At 43.9% G+C, this 24,388-nt stretch overlaps 1 protein-coding gene across 1 annotated transcript in view; it reads right to left on the reverse strand.

Annotated features, from left to right (window-relative positions):
- The window catches only part of CRABP2 (cellular retinoic acid binding protein 2), a 60,887-nt gene extending 36,849 nt beyond the window's left edge, over window positions 1-24,038 (reverse strand). Inside the window, exon 1 of the mRNA XM_077464196.1 lies at window positions 23,718-24,038. Coding sequence (XP_077320322.1) covers window positions 23,718-23,787 — 70 coding nt within the window. The 5' untranslated portion in view covers window positions 23,788-24,038. The remainder of the gene's footprint in view (window positions 1-23,717) is intronic.
- Window positions 24,039-24,388: the final 350 nt, after the last annotated feature.

Below are 24,388 nucleotides of genomic sequence, written 5' to 3' on the forward strand. Positions count from 1 at the left end.
CTGAATTTGCCACCATCTAAAGTGACGAAGAAGCGAGCATTTCCAAATGTTTCCTGGAAAGCGTCGATCTTGAAGGTTGACATTGAAACACGAAGCCGGTGTCACCTGCAGGCGCAGTTTATATTTCCATCTCCTGGATCCGGACTTTTTTTAGGATTGCGTTGTGATAAGGCGAGGAAACTGGGAGAGCCAATGACAACACAGCGAGTGTTGGGGGATGGGGAGGGGGGGGGAGGTGGACGGCTGCCAGAGAAGGTGAGCTAGACGGAGACAGAAACCAGAGACAGCGCTGCCACTGCCAGACGGATCAAAGAATTTTCTGTAATAATCTTCTACATATTAAAAAAAAAAAAAAAAAACTTGGCTAATAAACGGCGAGCTAAAATTACCGCCATTCAGAGAGGAAAAATCCTCAGCGGTAGGAGAACATCATCGCCCCTCCCTGAGTTCCTGTAAGCTTCACAAGAGCCTACGGCACGCTAAAGTGGCCTCTCAGTGCATACTATTGCGGGCCACTTTGGCATGCCTTAAGCGCAGTTAAAGGTTGAGGAATCAGAGGCATGAGAACACTATAAAGGCCTCACCCCAGTATTATATAGGGCACCTTAAAACGTACGTAAGGCATGCTAAAGTGAGCTCTCACTCCATAGTATCATTTAGCATACCTTAAGTTTAGGTTCGCATCTATGGGGCTGCGCTTGATGCTTAATGTTTTGCAGTGCATTTTACGTTTTTAAACCCTCGTTTTTTTATGTGTTTTTGTATGCAGTTTTCATGCATTTTGCGTTTTTTTTTTTCTCTTTAAACACACTGTGTATAGCTGGTTGCTAAGGAGGGGGCCGGGAAGCCGGCCGCCATGTCCTTAACAACCGATGAGTCATCAGCTGTCAGCGGGGTTCTCCGCTGACAGCTGAATGCAAAAAAAGAAACTATAACTGGCAAAAAAAAAATGGTATAGTATATAGTATAAATTGCCTGCAGAAAAAAATCGCCTTGGGGTCCCCCCCTCAGGTCTATACCAGGCCTTTTCAGGTCTACTATGGATTTGGAGGGGACATCCCCCACCCCCCCACGTCAAATTATTTTTTTCAAATGGTGTAGGGTCCCCCCCAAATCCATACCGGACCCTTATCAGAGCATGCCACCCGGAAGGTCAGGAAAGGGAGGGGACGAACGAGTGAGCGCCCCCCCCCCCCCCTGAACCATTCCAGGCCGCATTCCCTCAACATGGGGGGATGGGTGCTTTGGCGGGGGGGGCTCAACCCCCTCCCCCCAAAGCACCTTGCCCCCATGATGATGGGGACAGGGGCCTCTTCCCGACAACCCTGGCCGGTTTTTGTCATGGTCTGGGGGCGGGGGGGGGGGGCTTATCGGAATGTGAAAGCACCCCATTAAGAAGGAGGCCCCCAGATCGTGCCCCCTCCCCATGTGGATAGGTATTGGGTTCATTGAACTCCTACCCATTCACCTCAAAACGTCCTTTATTAATAAAATAACTCTGATACATCTTCTCTCGCTTTTGTCTTCTTCCTCTCCCGGAATTTTTTTAAAAAAAAGCCACTCTTCTTCTGTGTCTTCCTCCATTGTGTTGTCGTGGGCTGTGTGGCATCTCTTATCTAGCCATGGGGCGTGGCCAACCGGTGACATCACCCAGAGAGCACGCCCCTTGTGACATCACATATATAAAAGATGCCAGACAGTGGACGACAACACAATGGAGGAAGACAGCCGCAGAAGAAGAGTGGCTTTTTTTTCTGGGTAACCAGCGGCAAGGAAGAAGACAGCAGTGGGAGAGGGCGGCGGTGGGAGAGGGCGGCGGTGGGAGAGGGCAGCGGCGGGAGAGACAGCGGTGGGAGAGGATGGCTGCGGGAGAGACAGCGGTGGGAGAGGACGGCTGCAGGAGAGACAGCGGTGGGAGAGGACGGCTGCGGGAGAGACAGCGGTGGGAGAGGACGGCTGCGGGAGAGACAGCGGTGGGAGAGGACAGCTGCGGGAGAGACAGCGGTGGGAGAGGGCGGTGGCGGGAGAGACAGCGGTGGGAGAGAATGGCTGCGGGTGAGACAGCGGTGGGAGAGGGCGGCTGCGGGAGAGACAGCGGTGGGAGAGGGCAGCTGCGGGAGAGACAGCGGTGGGAGAGGACGGCTGCGGGAGAGACAGCGGTGGGAGAGGACGGCTGCAGAAGAGACAGCGGTGGGAGAGGATGGCTGCGGGAGAGACAGCGGTGGGAGAGGACGGCTGCGGGAGAGACAGCGGTGGGAGAGGACGGCTGCTGGAGAGACAGCGGTGGGAGAGGATGGCTGCGGGAGAGACAGCGGTGGGAGAGGGCGGTGGCGGGAGAGACAGCGGTGGGAGAGGGCGGCGGCGGGAGAGACAGCGGTGGGAGAGAATGGCGGTGGGAGAGACAGCGGTGGGAGAGGACGGCTGCGGGAGAGACAGCGGTGGGAGAGGGCAGCGGCGGTAGAGACAGCGGTGGGAGAGGACGGCTGTGGGAGAGACAGCGGTGGGAGAGGATGGCGGTGAGAGAGACAGCGGTGGGAGAGGACGGCTGCGGGAGAGACAGCGGTGGGAGAGGGCAGCGGCGGTAGAGACAGCGGTGGGAGAGGACGGCTGCGGGAGAGACAGCGGTGGGAGAGGGCAGCGGCGGTAGAGACAGCGGTGGGAGAGGACGGCTGCGGGAGAGACAGCGGTGGGAGAGGACGGCTGCGGGAGAGACAGCGGTGGGAGAGGACAGCTGCGGGAGAGACAGCGGTGGGAGAGGGCGGCGGCGGGAGAGACAGCGCTGGGAGAGAATGGCTGCGGGTGAGACAGCGGTGGGAGAGGGCGGCTGCGGGAGAGACAGCGGTGGGAGAGGGCAGCTGCGGGAGAGACAGCGGTGGGAGAGGACGGCTGCGGGAGAGACAGCGGTGGGAGAGGACGGCTGCAGGAGAGACAGCGGTGGGAGAGGACGGCTGCGGGAGAGACAGCGGTGGGAGAGGACGGCTGCGGGAGAGACAGCGGTGGGAGAGGACGGCTGCTGGAGAGACAGCGGTGGGAGAGGATGGCTGCGGGAGAGACAGCGGTGGGAGAGGGCGGTGGCGGGAGAGACAGCGGTGGGAGAGGGCGGTGGCGGGAGAGACAGCGGTGGGAGAGGGCGGCGGCGGGAGAGACAGCGGTGGGAGAGAATGGCTGCGGGAGAGACAGCGGTGGGAGAGGACGGCTGCGGGAGAGACAGCGGTGGGAGAGGACGGCTGCGGGAAAGACAGCGGTGGGAGAGGATGGCAGTGGGAGAGACAGCGGTGGGAGAGGACGGCTGCGGGAGAGACAGCGGTGGGAGAGGGCAGCGGCGGTAGAGACAGCGGTGGGAGAGGACGGCTGTGGGAGAGACAGCGGTGGGAGAGGATGGCGGTGAGAGAGACAGCGGTGGGAGAGGACGGCTGCGGGAGAGACAGCGGTGGGAGAGGGCAGGGGCGGTAGAGACAGCGGTGGGAGAGGACGGCTGCGGGAGAGACAGCGGTGGGAGAGGATGGCTGCAGGAGAGACAGCGGTGGGAGAGGATGGCTGCAGGAGAGACAGCGGTGGGAGAGGATGGCTGCAGGAGAGACAGCGGTGGGAGAGGATGGCTGCAGGAGAGACAGCGGTGGGAGAGGGCAGCGGCGGTAGAGACAGCGGTGGGAGAGGACGGCTGCAGGAGAGACAGCGGTGGGAGAGGATGGCTGCAGGAGAGACAGCGGTGGGAGAGGATGGCTGCAGGAGAGACAGCGGTGGGAGAGGATGGCTGCAGGAGAGACAGCGGTGGGAGAGGATGGCTGCGGGAGAGACAGCGGTGGGAGAAGATGGCTGCAGGAGAGACAGCGGTGGGAGAGGATGGCTGCAGGAGAGACAGCGGTGGGAGAGGATGGCTGCGGGAGAGACAGCGGTGGGAGAGGATGGCTGCAGGAGAGACAGCGGTGGGAGAGGATGGCTGCGGGAGAGACAGCGGTGGGAGAAGATGGCTGCAGGAGAGACAGCGGTAGGGGGAAATCCATATTAAACCTGACAGGGCTGGTATGTACCTGGGTGGGGACCCCACGCTGTTTTTTTTTGCGTTTTTTTTTCTGCGGGCAATTTTTTTACATTCAGCTGTCAGTGGAGAACCCCGCTGACAGCTGATGACTCATCGGTTGTTAAGGACACAGGGGCTGGCTTCCCGGCCCCCTGCTTAGCAACCACCTATATACACTGCTAAAATAAAAAACGCAAAACACATCAAAAATTGCATCACAAACACAACACTTTTGCATTTCTGATGTGATTCCATTGAAGTTTATTACCCGCAAATCGTGGGAAAAAATATAAGCCAGAGGCACGGGGACACCATAAAGGTCTCACACTGGTTTTGTTTAAGGCACCTTAAAGTGAGCCTAAGGCACGCTAAAGTGGCCTCTCAGTGCATACTATTGTGTGTCACTTTGGCATGCCTTAAGCGCAGTAAAAGCTTGATGAATCATAGCAGGCATTGGAACACTATAAAGGCTTATATAGGGCACCTTAAAGTGAGCTAAAGGCATGCTAAAGTGACCTCTCACTCTATAACAGTGATACCCCAGATGTTTTGGAACTACATTTCCCATGATGCTCCACTACACTGCAGAGTGCTTGAGCATCGTGGGAAATGTAGTTCCAAAACATCTGGGGTGCCAAGGTTGGCCATCACTGCCCTATACTATTGTGTGTCACTTTGACATACCTTAGGTGCAGATACAGCTTGATGAATCAGAGTCATGGGGAATTGGCCTCCCAGTCCAAGCTATTATTATGTGTCACTTTAGCATGCCATAAAAGCCATTACAGCCTGGCGAATCGGATGCATGGGAACCTTGCATCTGATTCGCCAGACTTAAAGTGAGCTTAAAGCATGCTTAAGGCAGCTTAAGGCATGCTAAAGTGACTTTATACTATGGTGTGTCATTTCAGCATGCCTTAAGTGTAATTACAATTTAAACACTCGCCCATTTATTGAGTAAACTGAGACCTGTGATGTGTCAGTTGGGGTACTTTTTTTTAGGGCGCATCCTGCGGTTTTGATGTTCTTCCATTCAATTCCCATAATCCTCTGCACACTAGGGGAAATTTCAAATCAGGCTGACGCCGCACTGGCTGCTCATTAAAACCCATTCCCACCATGCACAGAGCAGCTCACAGCAGCCTCGGGAGACAAGCGGGGATTTCAGTTCATTATAAAACTTCTGGACGAGCTCATAAAATCCATCCCCCCCTCCTGCGGCAGCAGATTCATCAGGAGAACAGACAGAGAACTTAATTAAAATGGAAGGGTTTTCCCCTCTGATAAACGAGCTGTTATTTCTTGCAGCTGGGGATGCGACGCCCCCGACCCCGGCCGTCTCCCTCCTCATACTGCGTCTTGTGCGGAACAATTAAATCCCATTAATTTCGGGGCGGCCGGAGGGGCCCGGCGGTGAAAAATCTCTATTTTCCCTCTCAGCGGGGAATGCGTGTCGAAGCCGTAACTCAAAACAGCCTGCGTGTCTCCAGCTGGCAGCCCTCTGCCCTGGGCCCGGGGCCAACGTTCTGCCAATCGCTCCCCACCGCCCGCTGTCCCATGGAGAAGAAAGTCCGCGCTCTGCACCTGTTCCGTGCCGACTCCGCGACGCACCGCGCAGGGGGGGGTCTTACTTTAACCCCATCGGTGGGGGCGTCCTACACTACGGACCGCACAGGAGCTGAGCTCCGGGCAAATACATACCAGGGAGAGAGGCTTCACCTGCCAAGGGATTTGTATTTCTGTCCATCCAGTCCTGAGATTTACACAGCTCTGCCACACAGCACAGCCCTGCCTGTCAGGGGAGGAAACCCGATTTGTCTCTGCTGCAATTAAGAGACACTTACAGGTCTTCTCCCTTCCCCCCCAACCTGTGACTGGACAATGAAAGGAGAAGCAGTCAGCCCGATGAGCTCATCGCTCTTTCACTCTTCTCTTTCATCCTATCAGCATGCTCCTTGTGCTGATCCTTCTTCTCCTAGTCTGAGCTCTGCTATGCAGGGACTGTAAGAGGCTCATACCAGGCCATATACAATACTATATTATGGTACACTAGATTATGTTATGTTATATTAAATTATTTTATATTATATGATGTTATAATATATTATTTTATATAATATTGTGTTGCATTATATTATACTATACTATACTATATTATATGTTATTATACTACATGTTATGTTATATTATAATATATCATTTTTATATTATGTTATACTATACTAGACTATATTATATCATATTATGTTATTTTATTTTATGCTATATTAAGTTATACTATACTTGACTACATTATATTATATTGTATTATATTATATGATGTTATGTTTTTTATATAATATTATATAATGCTATAAAATGTTACATTATATTATAATCTGTTAAATTCTGGTATACTATTATTATATTATATTATGTTATGTTATGTTATGTTATACTATACTAGACTATTTTATATTATATTATATTGTTTTATTTTATGTTATATTAAGTTATACCATACTTGACTACATTATATTATATTGTATTACAGTATATTATATTATGTTATGTTCTGTTATATAATATTATATAATGCTATAAAAAATTTATTATATTATAGTCTGTAAAATTCTGGTATACTATTATTATTATATATATTATATTATATTATGTTGTAATATATTCATTTAAATGATAGTATGTTATATTGTAATATATTATATTATTTTATATTATATGATGTTATAATATATTATTTTATATAATATTGCATTGCATTATAATATACAATACTATACTATATTATATGTTATTATACTACATGTTATGTTATATTATAATATATTATATTATGTTATACTACACTAGACTATTTGATATTATATTATGTTATTTTATGTTATACTAAGTTATACTATACTTGATTACATTATATTATATTATATGATGTTATGTTTGTTATATAATATTATATAATGCTATAAAATGTTATATTATATTATAATCTGTTAAATTCTGGTATACTATTATATTATATTATATTATATTATACTATACTAGACTATTTTATATTATATTATATTGTTTTATTTTATGTTATATTAAGTTATACTATACTTGAATATATTATATTATATTATATTATACTATACTAGACTATTTTATATTATATTATATTGTTTTATTTTATGTTATATTAAGTTATACTATACTTGAATATATTATATTATATTATATTATGTTATGTCCTGTTATATAATATCATATAATGCTATAAAATTTTATATTATATTACAATCTGTTAAATTCTGGTATACTATTATTATTATTATTATTATATTATATTATGTTGTAATATATTAATTTAAATTATGTTATATTATATTATATTATTTTATATTATATGATGTTATAATATATTATTTTATATAATATTGTGTTGCATTATACTATGCTAGATTGTATTCTATTATAATATATTACATTATAATATTATACTACAGAATGTTATGTTATATTATGTTATAATATATTATATTATATTATGTTATATTATATTAGCTTATGTTATACTATAATATTTTATATAACATTGTGCTGCTTTATACTATACTAGATTATATTATATGATAAAACATTACATTATACTATTATATTATATTATATTAAATTATATTATGTTATACTACAGAATGTTATGTTATATTGCAAAGCGCTTTGAGAAGCCACCTTTAAAGGTGCTGTATAAAATAAAGTTTATTATTATTATTATATTATAATATATTTTTAAATTTACATTATATTACAATATACTATATTATATTATGTTATACTATTATTATTATTATATTATAATTTATTATATTAAAAATCCTCTGGGGAGTGTGGGCGCTCCTCGGGCCCACATACAATAATTGAGCAGATCGAATACATTCAGATATTGCTTATAGAAGTCCCATCACAGCCTCCCAGTCCCACCAATCGGAGTGGACCTGTCAGTAACTTTCCAGGTCTGTATGAATATACATTCCTGACACGTCACAATATTCAGCAACACCATCATTCCCCTGTAAAGCTTATCATTCAAAAGCCATCCTTGAGCACAATCAAGTGACTTTGCCTAGGCTGAGATGGTGTCATCAGTCTGCTGCAGGCAGGAGGGAGCATTTCCTCAGTCTCCCCTCCTCCCCGGGGATCACTCAGACTGCTACCTTGTAGCAAGTCACAAGCTGAGAGGCTGCAGTTAGGGGGCTGATTTGCGTCAGACATTTGTGAACACAGCCGGATTTACACGACCTCTGAGGCCCAGAAAGTAGACGATGACCCCTGGATGATGCCTGAGCAAAGATGGTGCCGTTCTTCTGGAAAGCAGAGCGGATGAATGCAGGTGTTACTTAGCATGCATTTCAGTAAGCCAGAAAAGCCGATAACATGTATTCTATAGGATTCAGGGAATTCCAGATATAAAAAAATGACAGCTGGACGCAGGGGGGGGGGGGGGGGAAGCGCACACTGCAGTAATAAATCCGTACAGTTTGGGTTACGTGACTTTATGCCGCCATAAATCAGGAGACGGCGGCTTTTCCAGGATGATTGCTGGCAGAAAAGCTGCCAACGGCTTCCTCCAGGGAAAGGGGAGCGCTGATGGAAAGGGATACTGCTCGGTGACCGGAGCAATAAAACATGGCCGCCGCCACCCCCCCTCCTCCCCCCTCCTGCGGGGAAGGTGCGAGGCTACAATACAGAGATATCCGAAACGTGATGGACGCGGAGGGGGGGAGGGGGGAGACCTCCTCGGGGGGGGGGGGTTAATGATAGAAATATTCTCCGAAGGAGTCGTGGGAAGGAAGTGTACATTTCCGTATTAAATGCCTCGGCTGATATTTTATTCATGGCGTTCACCCGGGCGCGCTGGCATCGCTTAGGTGGCGGCGAGGAAAACGGACCCGGCTGACCCGGATCGGCGTAAACGGGGCGTGAAGAGACGGGTCGGACATTAGAGCCTGACTGCAGACAAGTTTTTTTAATTTGAGTTCATTTAGTGTGCTTAAGGCATGCTAAAACGGGCTCTCAGCTCATCATTTTAGCATGCCTTAATGCCGGAGCTTAGGCTGCTTATATTTTGCCTTCCCTGGTTCCTTCTTCCTGTCCTCGCCAACAGGCACATTCATTTTTTTTTTTTAAATCTTCCTATTTTTATTGAATGCCTTATTTTACATCTGGTGATGTCATCATTCAGCCTCTGCGCCTCTCTATGCAATAAAGGCAGATCATGACAGGTGGGAGGGGCCAGCAGGGGGCGGTACAAAGCCTCAGTACTCCTCCCAAGAGGAGTCCTGATGCAAGGCAGTGGGAGGAGTTATTCAAAAAGCAGAAAGCCTTGATGACAGTAGAGGGCGCTCTTAGGCAGGCTGTATTTGCATACGGAACGCCCACATGCGATGCTGATCCTGTATGATCCTGTATGATTGGAGGAACTGAAATCTAGTGAAGGAAAAGGGGCGGAGCCAGGGATAATCAGGCTGGGCAGGAAAGGGATAGATGATTAAGCAGTGGGAGGAGTTATGCAAAAGAACAGAATACCATAATGACAGTAGAGGGCGCTCTTAAGCAGGCTGTATTTGCATATGGAACGCTCACATGTGACGCTGATCCTGTATGATTGGAAGAACGGAAATCTAGTGAAGGAAAGGGGCGGAGCCAGGGACAATCAGGCTGGGCAGGAAAGGGATAGATGATTAAGCAGTGGGAGGAGTTATGCAAAAGAACAGAATACCATAATGACAGTAGAGGGCGCTCTTAAGCAGGCTGTATTTGCATATGGAACCCCCTGGGTAACGCCCACATGCGATGCTGAATCTGTATGTTTGGAAGAACTGAAATCTAGTGAAGAAAGGGGGCGGAGCCAGGGACAATCAGGCTGGGCAGGAAAAGGGATAGATGATGCAAGTAGTGGGAGGAGTTATGCAAAAGAGCAGAATACCATGATGACAGTAGAGGGCGCTCTTAAGCAGGCTGTATTTGCATATGGAACGCCCACATATGATGCTGGTCCTGTATGATTGGAAGAACTGAAATCTAGTGAAGGAAAAGGGGCGGAGCCAGGGATAATCAGGCTGGGCAGGAAAGGGATAGATGATTAAGCAGTGGGAGGAGCTATGTAAAAGAACAGAATACCATGATGACAGTAGAGGGCGCTCTTAAGCAGGCTGTATTTGCATATGGAACCCCTTGGGTAGCGCCCACATGCGATGCTGAATCTGTATGATTGGAAAAACTGAAATCTAGTGAAGAAAAGGGGCGGAGCCAGGGACAATCAGGCTGGGCAGGAAAAGGAATAGATGATGCAAGCAGTGGGAGGAGTTATGCAAAAGAGCAGAATACCATGATGGCAGTAGAGGGCGCTCTTAGACTTGCTCCATTTGCATACAGACCGCCCTGGGTAACGCTCCCACCCCCCCATGTGATGCTGAGCCTCTATGATTAAAAGAGCTGAAATCTAATGAAGGAAAGGGACAGTCAGGCTGGGGAGGAAAGAGCTAGATGACACTGGGCATCCCTCCAGTTAGGAAATGAGACGCACACTGTGAGAAGCTGCTTTCATCTGCATCACGCAGACTGCTGCTGCCCACAAAAAGCCTTTGCAAGTATGACTTTGTGAAAGTCGGTATTTGCATAGGAACAGGCCCCGCCCCTGCCTAGATATAGGTTTCCCAGGACTAGGTGGGACTATATCTGTACCCCCTGGAGACGTTGCTCATTCTGATTGGTATCCCTAACAAGGTCCCTTTAAATAGTCGCTGCACTCAAAAAAAAGGGGATGTTCTTATGGGCGGAGCCGGGTGGGCGGAGTCAGACCCAAGCGTCTATAGCTTGGATACTCCCATGGCGAGAAGCTCCTCGCCATCGTTTTCTGACCACTATGGAGTTTTCAGTTGTCCCCGCCCACCACTGTGTGTCCCAGCTCCTCCCCTTACATTCTCCATAATAAAAATAAAAAATGCAGTAGGAACGGTAGGAAACCCTTATAACACGCAAACCCGGGAATTGGTGTAACTCTCCAGCAACCACCAAACGCTGAATGATCGTTTCAGGGTGGAGTGACCCTTTAAGGGTGAAGGAAAGTAGTAAGGAGCTATGGTGTCCCTATATATTAAAGGATTGCACAGCTCTGAGCTCTTTGCAGATATTCACGTTCTGTTTCAAGAAGCGACTTGCCCTGGAAGGGGGGGGGGGGGGTTGGCAATGTGCGGAACAGACGAGCCATAAAGTGAGATCACAAATAATTTCCCTCGGATCTCCGACTTCGCCAACCCTAGCAATCCTATTAAAACAAAACCTTCCCTCGGCTTTGATATCTGGAGGAGTTTACAGGGAATGTTAAAGCTTCTGAATTTTTCATGAACCTCGTAGATTGGCTGAGATCACTCAAGTCATAATCGTTTTACAGCGTTCTTCCCACTGACCACCAATGTAAGGAACATTCTTCTCACTGATCACCAATGTAAGGAACATTCTTCTCACTGATCACCAATGTAAGGAACATTCTTCTCACTGATCACCAATGTAAGGAACATTCTTCCCACTGACCACCAATGTAAGGAACATTCTTCTCACTGATCACCAATGTAAGGAACATTCTTCTCACTGATCACCAATGTAAGGAACATTCTTCTCACTGATCACCAATGTAAGGGACATTCTTCCCACTGACCACCAATGTAAGGAACGTTCTTCTCATTGATCACCAATGTAAGGAACATTCTTCTCACTGATCACCAATGTAAGGAACATTCTTCTCACTGATCACCAATGTAAGGAACATTCTTCTCACTGATCATCAATGTAAGGAACATTCTTCTCACTGACCACCAATGTAAGGAACGTTCTTCCCACTGACCACCAATGTAAGGAACATTCTTCCCACTGATCACCAATGTAAGGAACATTCTTCTCACTGACCACCAATGTAAGGAACATTCTTCCCACTGATCACCAATGTAAGGAACATTCTTCTCACTGACCACCAATGTAAGGAACATTCTTCTCACTGACCACCAATGTAAGGAACATTCTTCCCACTGATCACCAATGTAAGGAACGTTCTTCCCACTGACCACCAATGTAAGGAACATTCTTCTCACTGATCACCAATGTAAGGAACATTCTTCCCACTGACCACCAATGTAAGGAACATTCTTCCCACTGATCACCAATGTAAGGAACATTCTTCTCACTGATCACCAATGTAAGGAACATTCTTCTCACTGACCACCAATGTAAGGAACATTCTTCCCACTGATCACCAATGTAAGGAACATTCTTCTCACTGACCACCAATGTAAGGGACATTCTTCTCACTGATCACCAATGTAAGGAACATTCTTCCCACTGACCACCAATGTAAGGAACATTCTTCCCACTGATCACCAATGTAAGGAACATTCTTCTCACTGATCACCAATGTAAGGAGCATTCTTCTCACTGACCACCAATGTAAGGAACATTCTTCCCACTGATCACCAATGTAAGGAACATTCTTCTCACTGACCACCAATGTAAGGGACATTCTTCTCACTGACCACCAATGTAAGGAACATTCTTCTCACTGATCACCAATGTAAGGAACATTCTTCCCACTGATCACCAATGTAAGGATCATTCTTCCCACTGATCACCAATGTAAGGAACATTCTTCCCACTGATCACCAATGTAAGGAACATTCTTCCCACTGACCACCAATGTAAGGATCATTCTTCTCACTGACCACCAATGTAAGGATCATTCTTCCCACTGATCACCAATGTAAGGAACATTCTTCCCACTGATCACCAATGTAAGGATCATTCTTCCCACTGATCACCAATGTAAGGATCATTCTTCCCACTGATCACCAATGTAAGGAACATTCTTCTCACTGATCACCAATGTAAGGAACATTCTTCTCACTGACCACCAATGTAAGGAACATTCTTCTCACTGATCACCAATGTAAGGAATATTCTTCTCACTGATCACCAATGTAAGGAACATTCTTCCCACTGATCACCAATGTAAGGAACATTCTTCTCACTGATCACCAATGTAAGGAATATTCTTCTCACTGATCACCAATGTAAGGATCATTCTTCCCACTGATCACCAATGTAAGGAACATTCTTCTCACTGATCACCAATGTAAGGAACATTCTTCTCACTGATCACCAATGTAAGGATCATTCTTCTCACTGATCACCAATGTAAGGAACATTCTTCTCACTGATCACCAATGTAAGGAACATTTTTCTCACTGATCACCAATGTAAGGGACATTCTTCCCACTGATCACCAATGTAAGGAACATTCTTCTCACTGATCACCAATGTAAGGAACATTCTTCCCACTGATCACCAATGTAAGGAACATTCTTCCCACTGATCACCAATGTAAGGATCATTCTTCCCACTGATCACCAATGTAAGGAACATTCTTCCCACTGATCACCAATGTAAGGAACATTCTTCTCACTGATCACCAATGTAAGGAATATTCTTCTCACTGATCACCAATGTAAGGAACATTCTTCCCACTGATCACCAATGTAAGGAACATTCTTCCCACTGATCACCAATGTAAGGATCATTCTTCCCACTGATCACCAATGTAAGGAACATTCTTCTCACTGATCACCAATGTAAGGAACATTCTTCTCACTGATCACCAATGTAAGGAACATTCTTCTCACTGATCACCAATGTAAGGAACATTCTTCTCACTGATCACCAATGTAAGGAACATTCTTCTCACTGATCACCAATGTAAGGATCATTCTTCCCACTGATCACCAATGTAAGGAACATTCTTCTCACTGATCACCAATGTAAGGAACATTCTTCTCACTGATCACCAATGTAAGGAACATTCTTCCCACTGATCACCAATGTAAGGAACATTCTCCTCACTGATCACCAATGTAAGGAACATTCTTCTCACTGACCACCAATGTAAGGAACATTCTTCTCACTGATCACCAATGTAAGGAATATTCTTCTCACTGATCACCAATGTAAGGAACATTCTTCCCACTGATCACCAATGTAAGGAACATTCTTCCCACTGATCACCAATGTAAGGATCATTCTTCCCACTGATCACCAATGTAAGGAACATTCTTCTCACTGATCACCAATGTAAGGAACATTCTTCTCACTGATCACCAATGTAAGGAACATTCTTCTCACTGATCACCAATGTAAGGAACATTCTTCTCACTGATCACCAATGTAAGGAACATTCTTCTCACTGATCACCAGTGTAAGGAACATTCTTCCCACTGATCACCAATGTAAGGAACATTCTTCTCACTGATCACCAATGTAAGGAACATTCTTCCCACTGATCACCAATGTAAGGAACATTCTTCTCACTGATCACCAATGTAAGGAACATTCTTCTCACTGATCACCAATGTAAGGAACATTCTTCTCACTGATCACCAATGTAAGGAACATTCTTCTCACTGATCACCAATGTAAGGAACATTCTTCTCACTGATCACCAATGTAAGGAACATTCTTCTCACTGATCACCAATGTAAGGAGCATTCTTCCCACTGACCACCAATGTAAGGAGCATTCTTCTCACTGATCACCAATGTAAGGAACATTCTTCCCACTGATCACCAATGTAAGGAACATTCTTCTCACTGATCACCAATGTAAGGAACATTCTTCTCACTGATCACCAATGTAAGGAACATTCTTCTCACTGATCACCAATGTAAGGAACATTCTTCCCACTGATCACCAATGTAAGGAACATTCTTCTCACTGATCACCAATGTAAGGAGCATTCTTCTCACTGATCACCAATGTAAGGGACATTCTTCCCACTGATCACCAATGTAAGGAACATTCTTCTCACTGATCACCAATGTAAGGAACATTCTTCTCACTGATCACCAATGTAAGGAACATTCTTCTCACTGATCACCAATGTAAGGAACATTCTTCCCACTGATCACCAATGTAAGGAACATTCTTCTCACTGATCACCAATGTAAGGAGCATTCTTCTCACTGATCACCAATGTAAGGAACATTCTTCCCACTGATCACCAATGTAAGGAACATTCTTCTCACTGATCACCAATGTAAGGAACATTCTTCCCACTGATCACCAATGTAAGGAACATTCTTCTCACTGATCACCAATGTAAGGAACATTCTTCTCACTGACCACCAATGTAAGGAACATTCTTCTCACTGATCACCAATGTAAGGGACATTCTTCTCACTGATCACCAATGTAAGGAGCATTCTTCTCACTGATCACCAATGTAAGGAGCATTCTTCTCACTGATCACCAATGTAAGGAGCATTCTTCTCAATGACCACCAATGTAAGGAACATTCTTCTCACTGACCCCCAATGCAATGGACATTTTTCTAATTACCCCCAATGGACTAATCTTAGAAGAGATTCCTCTTGGGTAAAATTTGACAAAGACTGATCTCTGCTATCGATAGATTAATAGAGAGTCGAACGTGTCCTATGCATGTATATGGAATTTTGAGTTGGACGCCAACACTTTATGCACAAACTATTCTACAAGTCGATCATCTGCAGCTGCCAAACTCTTTGGGAGTTAATTATTTCTTGCCATTGCCGGCTCAGTTGTACATCCCCTATTCAAATCCAAATTACCCTGACAGTGGGGAGGGCAGGCTTGTTATTTGGAATGAATTCGTTACAATGTAACTCATTAGCAATTTAAGAGAGACCTCTTCTCCAGACCAAGTGTACGGGCTGTTTGCATCACAATGCGGGAGGAAGTGTGAGCTCTGTGGGTTTGGAAAGGGGGAAATCTTTCTATAGGAGATCAAGCTGAATATATCCTGAATATAGGCAACAAGTTTAAAAGCTGGATACAAAATATACAATATACTGTATATTTCAAGAGGAAGTGTTTACAGGTACTTTGCAAGCTCATGGGCTGAGGATACCACTAGGAAACAATCTTCAGGAAAATATTAAAGGATAAGTCCACCCGAAAGTGATATCTTAGGTATAGGTGGCGCTTGGTCGGCTTGGTGAGCCATCTCTTGACTTCATATAGGTCTTGGTTAGATATTCCAAAAGTAAGATCTCTATGCTTTAACTCCCAACTTTGTTCCTGTCCACCTGGTGGGTTTAGGGTGTTCCCATCTAAATCTCTCCTCATACTGGGCAAAGTAGGGTTGCAGACCCAGAAGGTCAGCTTAGGGATGGTGGAAACCCCTCATAATGGGTGCAGCAGGTGTACAGACCCAGTAACTCAGCACAGGGATGGTGGGAACCCATCATAATGGTCACAGGAGGTGTAGAGACCTAGGAACTCAGCACAGGGATAGTGGGAACACCTCATAATGGACACAGCGGGTGTACAGACCTGGGAACTCAGTGTAGGGATGGTGTGAACCCCTCATAATGGGTGCAGCAGGTGTACAGACCCAGGAACTAAGCACAGGGATGGTGGAAACCCCTCATAATGGGCACAGCAGGTGTACAGACTTGGGATCTCAGCATAGGGATGATGGGAGTGGAGACCTGGGAATGTAGCACAGAGATGGTGGGAACCCCTCGTCATGGGCACAGCAGGAGTGGAGACCTGGGAACACAGCACAGAGATGGTGGGGACCCCTCATAATGGGTACAGCAGGTGTGCAGATCCAGGAACACAGCACAGAGATGGTGGGGACCCTTCATAATGGGTACAGCAGGTATGCAGACCTGGGAACTCAGCACAGGGATGGTGGGAACCCCTCATAATGGGTACAGAAGGTTTGCAGACCTGAGGTCTCAGTGAAGGGATGTTGGGAACCCCTCGTAATGGGCACAGCAGGAGTGGAGACCTGGGAATGTAGAACAGAGATGGTGGGAACCCCTCGTCATGGGCACAGCAGGTGTGAAGACCTGGGAACACAGCACAGAGATGGTGGGGACCCCTCATAATGGGTACAGCAGGAGTGCAGATCCAGGAACTCAGCACAGAGATGGTGGGAACCCCTCATAATGGGTACAACAGATGGGAATTTAACATTAATAAAGCATAAAGTCCACGAGAGACAAAAATAAATAAATTGCCAGATGGTATAACCCTCCTACATCTATCGAAAAACCAGGGTTGACACTTTAAGGTTTGTGTTGCTTGTATATATACTATAATATAATACAAACTATAAGCTTTGTGTGGCTACCTGAAAAGGTAGCTGTAGACATTGCTAGCTAAGGGCCCCTTACCAAACTGCTATCCTAATCGCCCTAATAAAAAGTGCCTTCAATATGATTGGCTAGATGTTCTCCGTAAGCCTAAACATGGATGGTCACCCACTATGACCAACCCAAATTAGGAATGCGCTGGCCGGGAAAGTTGGTTGGATCAAGTTTTTAACATGATCCGTCAACATCTACGTCCTTCCTTACCAGGAAAATTTGATGGCCCCCAATTCCACCAATATCTGCTTGACTGACTAGACAACGATGAACAATATACTAATGCCACCCATAGATGTAACAGTTCTTATTATATTTCTTTATATAGCACCAAAAAATACCATAACACCCTACTGACCACACAAATCACTGTATGGTTAAACATTTGAGGACACCCAGCCATCACACCTTTTTGGACTTGTTGGATATATCACTCCAAAACCACGGCCTTTAATATGGAGTTGGCCACCACTTCTTCCTATAGCAGCCCCCACCCTTCTGGGAAGGGTTTCCTTAAGATTTTGGAGGGTGTCTGGGGGGATTCCGTCTATTCAGACAAAAAAAAACATTTATGAGGTCACGTACCGATGTTCGATGAGAAGACCTGGCTCACAGTTGGTGTTCCAATTAATCCCAAAGGTGCTCAGTATAGTTGAGGTCAGGGCTCAGTGCAGGACACTCAAGTTCCTCAACACCAAACTGGCCAAACCATGTCTTTATGGAGCTGGCCACCATTTGTGAAGTCAGAAACCGATGTTGGATAAGAAGACCTGGCTCACATTTGGTGTTCCAATTCATCCTAAGGTGTTCCATAGGTTTGGGGTCATGGATCAGTGCAGGACACTCAAGTTCCTGTACTCTAAACTCATCAAACCACATCTTCATGGAGCTGGCTTTGTCCACCGTTGTGGAGGAACAAAAAAAGGGACCTTCACCAAACTGAAACCATAAAGTTGGAAGAGACGGATTGTCTACAACGTCTTTGTATGTTGTAGTGTTAACAGTTCCCTTCACTGGAAACACCCAAACTCAATCGTTTGGAGGGGGTCCACATACATTTCACCATATAGTGTATATCAACCGTTGTGCTAAAGGAGCTTGCAATATAATGTTCTTCTCTCAGTAACGCAGACAAAAGAGCCAGTCCAAGCCTTTTATCTGCTGGCAGGAGGAAACCCTCACAAATGAAGCTCCTAGGTGGTAACTGAACCCAGGACCCCAGCATTAGGTTTTATGTTTAAAAAATCAAAAAATAATATAAATATATATATATATATATATATCAACTCTACATATTACACAATAATTCTCTGTATTAGAGTGAGGAAACAAAAAGCAATTGAACAATGAAAATCCTGATATCTGTGTAATAGGAGGTGTTGAAAGATACAAAGCTCTCATTATTGATAATGTATCAATTTGGTATCTTAGGATGTGGTGTGGCATATTGATCTGATTATCTTTGTATTAGAAAGAGGTATAATATTCAAAGTTCTCATTGTCTGTGTTTTAGAATAATGCATCAGACATTGATCTCTACATCTCTGGGTATTAAGAGAGGTTAGGGCATATCATAATCCAATGAACATTACAAGGAAAAAAATATCCATCTGATATCATAGGATGAGGCATCATCTGTGTATTAGAAAGAAGTATAAGATTCAAAGTTCTCACTCTCTGTGTATTAGAATAATGCATCAGACATTGATCTCTTCATCTCTGGGTATTAGGAGAGGTTAGGACATATCATATTCCAATGAACATTACAAGGAAAAAAGTATCCATCTGATATCATAGGATGAGGCATCATCTGTGTATTAGAAAGAAGTATAAGATTCAAAGTTCTAATTGTCTGTGTATTAGAATAATGCATCAGACATGGATCTCTTCATCTCTGTGTATAAGGAGAGGGTAGGACATATATTAAACTATATATATATATATATATATATATATATATATATATATATATATATATATATATATATATATTGCAAGGTAAGAAATATCAATCTGATATATTAGAATGGGATATTGATCTAATCATCTGTGTATTAGGGCAAGGTATAAATCACATATGAATATAAAACCTGCATATTAGGTCTCAATGTGTGAATGATCCCTCAGATGTTAGGATGTATCTGTGTATTAGAATAATGCATCAGGCATGGATCTCTTCATCTCTGTGTATTAGGAGAGGGTAGGGCATATATTCATCCAATGAACATTACAGGGTATGAAGTATCAATCTGATATGTTAGGATGTGATATTGATCTAATCATCTGTGTATTAGGTCATAATATATGAATGATCAATCGGATGTTAGGATGTATCTGTGTTCTAGAATGATGTATCAGACATAGATCTTTTCATCTCTGTGTATTAGGAGAGGATAGGATGCATATTAATCCAATGAATATTACAAGGTAAAAAGTATCAATCTGATATGCTAGGACAAGGCATGGGGTATTGATCTGATTATCCGTGTATTAGTAAGAGGTGTAGGAATCCATGTTCTCATTATCTGCGTATTAGGATAATGCATCACACTTGGATCTCCTCATCTCTGTGTATTAGGAGAGGGTAGGATCTATATTAATTCAATGAATATTACAAAGTAGAAAGTATCAATATAATATCCTAGGATGAGGCATGGGGTATTGATCTGATTATCTGTGTATTAGGAAGAGGTGTAAGGCCGCGTACACACGGGCGGACTGTTCGCCCAACTTTGTCCGCTGAACAGTGTTTCAGCGGACAGTCCGCTCGTGTGTGGGCGTTCAGCGGACAGTTTCAGCGGACAGTTTGACGAACAAGGTTTTTCGGAAATTCCGAAAAACTGTCCGCTGAAACTTGGTTTGAGCGAACAGTCCGCCCGTGTGTAGGCTTGTTCGACAAACTAAGTTCCGCGCATGCTCAGAAAGGCTTAACACGCCGAAAGTTATAATGCAGTGTATAGGATGTCGTATTTTTCGTCCCGTCGTACGTGCCGTTCACGTCATCGCGCACGGTTTCAGCAAACTGTTCGTTCGTCGTGTGTGGCCATGTCCGTCCATGCTAATTTTGAGCGGACTGTTTGCCGAAACTGTTTGACGGACAAAGTTGGGCGAACAGTCCGCCCGTGTGTACGCGGCCTAAGATCCAATGTTCTCATTATCTGTGTATTAGAATAATGCATCAGACATGGATCTCTTCATCTCTGTGTATTAGGAGAGGATAGGATCTATATTAATCCAATGAATATTACAAAATAGAAAGTATCAATCTGATAACATAGGATGAGGCACGGGGTATTGATCTGATTATCTGTGTATTAGGAAAGGGTAGGACATAGCATAATCCAATAATTATTATAAGATATTAAATGTCAATCTCATATCTAGGCATTGGATAGTGATCTGATTATCTGTGTATTAGCTCACAATATATGAACGATCAACCTGATGTTAGGATGTACCTGTGTAAATGAATAATAATAATATAATATGAATAATAATAATCAGACATAGATTATTTCATCTCTGGGTATTAGGAGAGGGTAGGACTTATAATATTCATTGAATTTATATAAGGTAAAAGTAGTAATCTAATATCATGGGATGTGGTGTGGGATATTGATCTGATCATCTGTGTATTAGGAAGAGGTGTAATGTTCTCATTATCTGTGTATTAGGATTATATATCAGATACGGATCTCTTCCTATCTGTAAATTAGGAGAGGATAGGACATATAATCCAATGAATATTACAAGATACCAAATATCAATCTGATATCAATGCATGGAAGATTGATATCGGATTATTTGTGTATTAGGAAGAGATGTAAGACTCAATGTTCTCATCCGTGTATTAGGATAATGTTTTGGACATGGATCTCCTAGACTGTGTATTGGGAGGGGTGGGTAAGACATATCATAGTCCAATGAATATTACAAGATATGAAATATCAATCTAATATATGTGCATGGGATATTGATCTGATTATCTGTGTATTAGGACAATGTATCGGACACGGATCTCTCTATTTCTGTATATTAGGAGGGGGTAGGATGTATCATAATCCAATGAATATTAGAAGAAATGAAATATCAATTTGATATCATAGGATGTGTCATTGGATATTGATCTGATCAATAAATTGGGGGAAGGTATAAGCATATATGAATCTAAAACCTGTATATTAGGGCACAATACATGAATGATCAATCTGGTGTTATTATGAAGAGTGGGATATTGATCGAATCCTTTGTACAAAGGAGCCGCTTCAGACCTTTGCGGTCCACCACGGTGCATTACCATACCGTATTTCACGCGCTATCAAGCATTGCGTCATGGCAGCCAATTCACATTGTGTTGCCAGCCAGCGCAATGACAGTGTAAAGAAACCTGGACTTGCTGCAGTTCTAAATAAATGGCACCGCATCACAAATGACCGCGTGTTACTGTGCGCTGCGGTAAAGGTATAGATTTAAAGGCGCCCTTAGGACAAGATGTCAGATATGAATTCTGTGTATTAGTGTACAATAGAGATGTCTAATGTCTTTGTATTACCATATGGAGATGAAAAAAAAAATCTATGTATCAGAACACGTAAGGAGAAAAAAACTTTGATCTGTGCTGAATTTAAGTTTTTGATGTAAATCCTTCTATATTACGATGAGTCCTATTATGACAAGATACCTTGGTATCTGTATTAGGACAAGTCTTGGAATCTGTATTAGGATTAGTCTTGGTATCCATACCAGGACCAGTCTTGGTATCTGTATTAGGACCGGTTTTGGAATCAGTACTAGACTGGTCTTCATATCTGTACTAGGTCCAGTCTTGGTATCTGTACTAGGACCAGTCTTGGTATCTGTATTAGGATGGGTCATGGAATCTGTATTAGGATGGGACTTGGTGTCTGTACTAGGTCTGGTCTTGGTATCTGCATTAGAACTGGTCTTGAAATCAGTACTAGGACCAGTCTTGGTATTCATACCAGGACCAGTCTTGCTATCTGTATTAGGATGGGTCTTGGTATCTGTATCAGGACCAGTACTGATATCTATATTAGTACAGGTCTTCATATTAGTATTAGGACCAATCTTTGTATCTGTATTAGGACCGGTCTTGATATCTGTACTAGGACCAATCTTGGCATCCATACCAAAACCAGTCATGGTATCTGTATTAGGATGTGTTTAAATATTTGTACTAGGATAGGTCTTGGACTTGGTATCCTTCTTAGGACCCATCTTGGTATCTGTATTAGAACTGGTATTTATATCTGTACTAGGACCAGTACTGATACTAATATGAAGACCCATCCTAATATAGATATTAGGACCAATCTTTGTATCTGTATTAGAACCGGTCTTGGTATCTGTACTAGGACCAGTCTTGGTATCTGTATCAGGATGGGTCCAAGTATTTGTACTAGGACTGGTCCTGGTATCTGTATTAGGATCAGTCTTGGTATCTTTATTAGGACAGGTCTTGGTATCCATATAATCACCAGTCTCGGTATCTGTACTAGGACCAGTCTTGGTATCTGTATCAGGATGGGTCCAAGTATTTGTACTAGGACTGGTCCTGGTATCTGTATTAGGATCAGTCTTGGTATCTTTATTAGGACAGGTCTTGGTATCCATATAATCACCAGTCTCGGTATCTGTACTAGGACCAGTCTTGGTATCTGTATCAGGACGGGTCCAAGTATTTGTACTAGGACTGGTCCTGGTATCTGTATTAGGACCGGTCTTGGTATCTGTACTAGGACTGGTCTTGTTTTCTGTACTAGGACCAATCTTGGTATCCATATAAGCACCAGTCTTGGTATCTGTACTAGTACCGGTCTTGGTAGCTGTACTAGGACTGGTCTTGGTTTCTGTACTAGGAACGGTCTTGGTATCCATATAAGCACCAGTCTTGGTATCAGTACTAGGACTGTTCTTCGTTTCTGTACTAGGACCGATCTTGGTATCTGTATTAGGACTGGTCTTGGTATCCATATTAGAAACGGTCTTGGTATTTGAATTAGAACTGGTCTTTGTATCTGTATTAAGACCAGTCTTAATATCTATATTAAGACCCATCTTGGTATTTGTATTGGGACAAATACAAATTAGGTGATATGTAGAAATCTATTGATATTCTTGTTTTAGAACAAGATATTTGTGTAGTAGATCAAGTCTCCTTTGTATATCACGTCTCCCTTGTATAGCACATCTCCCTTGTATAGCACGTCTCCCTTGTATAGCACGTCTCCCTTGTATATCATGTCTCCCTTGATATCTATTAGAAAGAAATAAAAAAATAGAAAATGATATCTGCCTATCATCCTCCAGGTCTATGTTAGGACCAAGAGGTAAATTTAATAAATTACAGACTTGGATTATGGATCATCACGCCCGACCTGAAAACCCAAAGCTGCTCTAAGCTAACTCGGCACACAATAAGCAGCGAGGAAGACGTATCGCTGTTCCGTGCGCTCACTCACCCAACGCCTTCAGGAGCTCCTCGAAATTTTCTGAATATTTCATCTTCCAGTTCCCGGAGAAGTTGGGCATCTTTGGGTTAAGTCGGAGGACCAGGCGACAAGGAGGAAAAGAAGACGGAGATATTCTGCACGCAAAAAACAAGAGCGCACGCCTGGAGCTCAATCACCTTTCTGCAATTTTCAGATGGAAAAAAAGAAAAAAAAAAAGAAGGTTGATGAGATCAGCAGGAGTCTGGACGTGTCAGTCTGGGATATCCTCTTTGTACAGTGGTGGCTCCCGGAGTCAGCCTGCCTGCCCAATCTCTGCAGGTTCAACAAATGCGATCCACAGCATGCTGCTGTCTATATATACTCACCCCCTCCTCCTCCTCCTCCTAGATCTCAAACTTCCCTCTGCCATTCACACCCCCCCCCCTCCCCATCGCTCTTCTGTGCTTCCCCTGGGAGGAGCGACACAACAAAACCTTCACCAGTCCCACCTGGTGGCTTTATCTACTTACATACCACCACCTACTTAAAAAGTAAAACAAAAGTCAAAAAAGAAAAACTGTTTAACTTAAGCTGAAAATTAACTCACTGTTAGCCCTTGTACACACGGTCGGACATTCTGACAACCAAATCCGTCGGATTTTGTCCGACGGATTTTGTCCGAAACTGTTGCATACACACGG

The sequence above is a fragment of the Lithobates pipiens genome, unplaced genomic scaffold, assembly GCF_037356315.1.
Source record: "Lithobates pipiens isolate NorthernLeopardFrog02 unplaced genomic scaffold, aLitPip1_a1.2 Scaffold_30, whole genome shotgun sequence".
NCBI classification, from domain to species: Eukaryota; Metazoa; Chordata; class Amphibia; order Anura; family Ranidae; genus Lithobates; species Lithobates pipiens.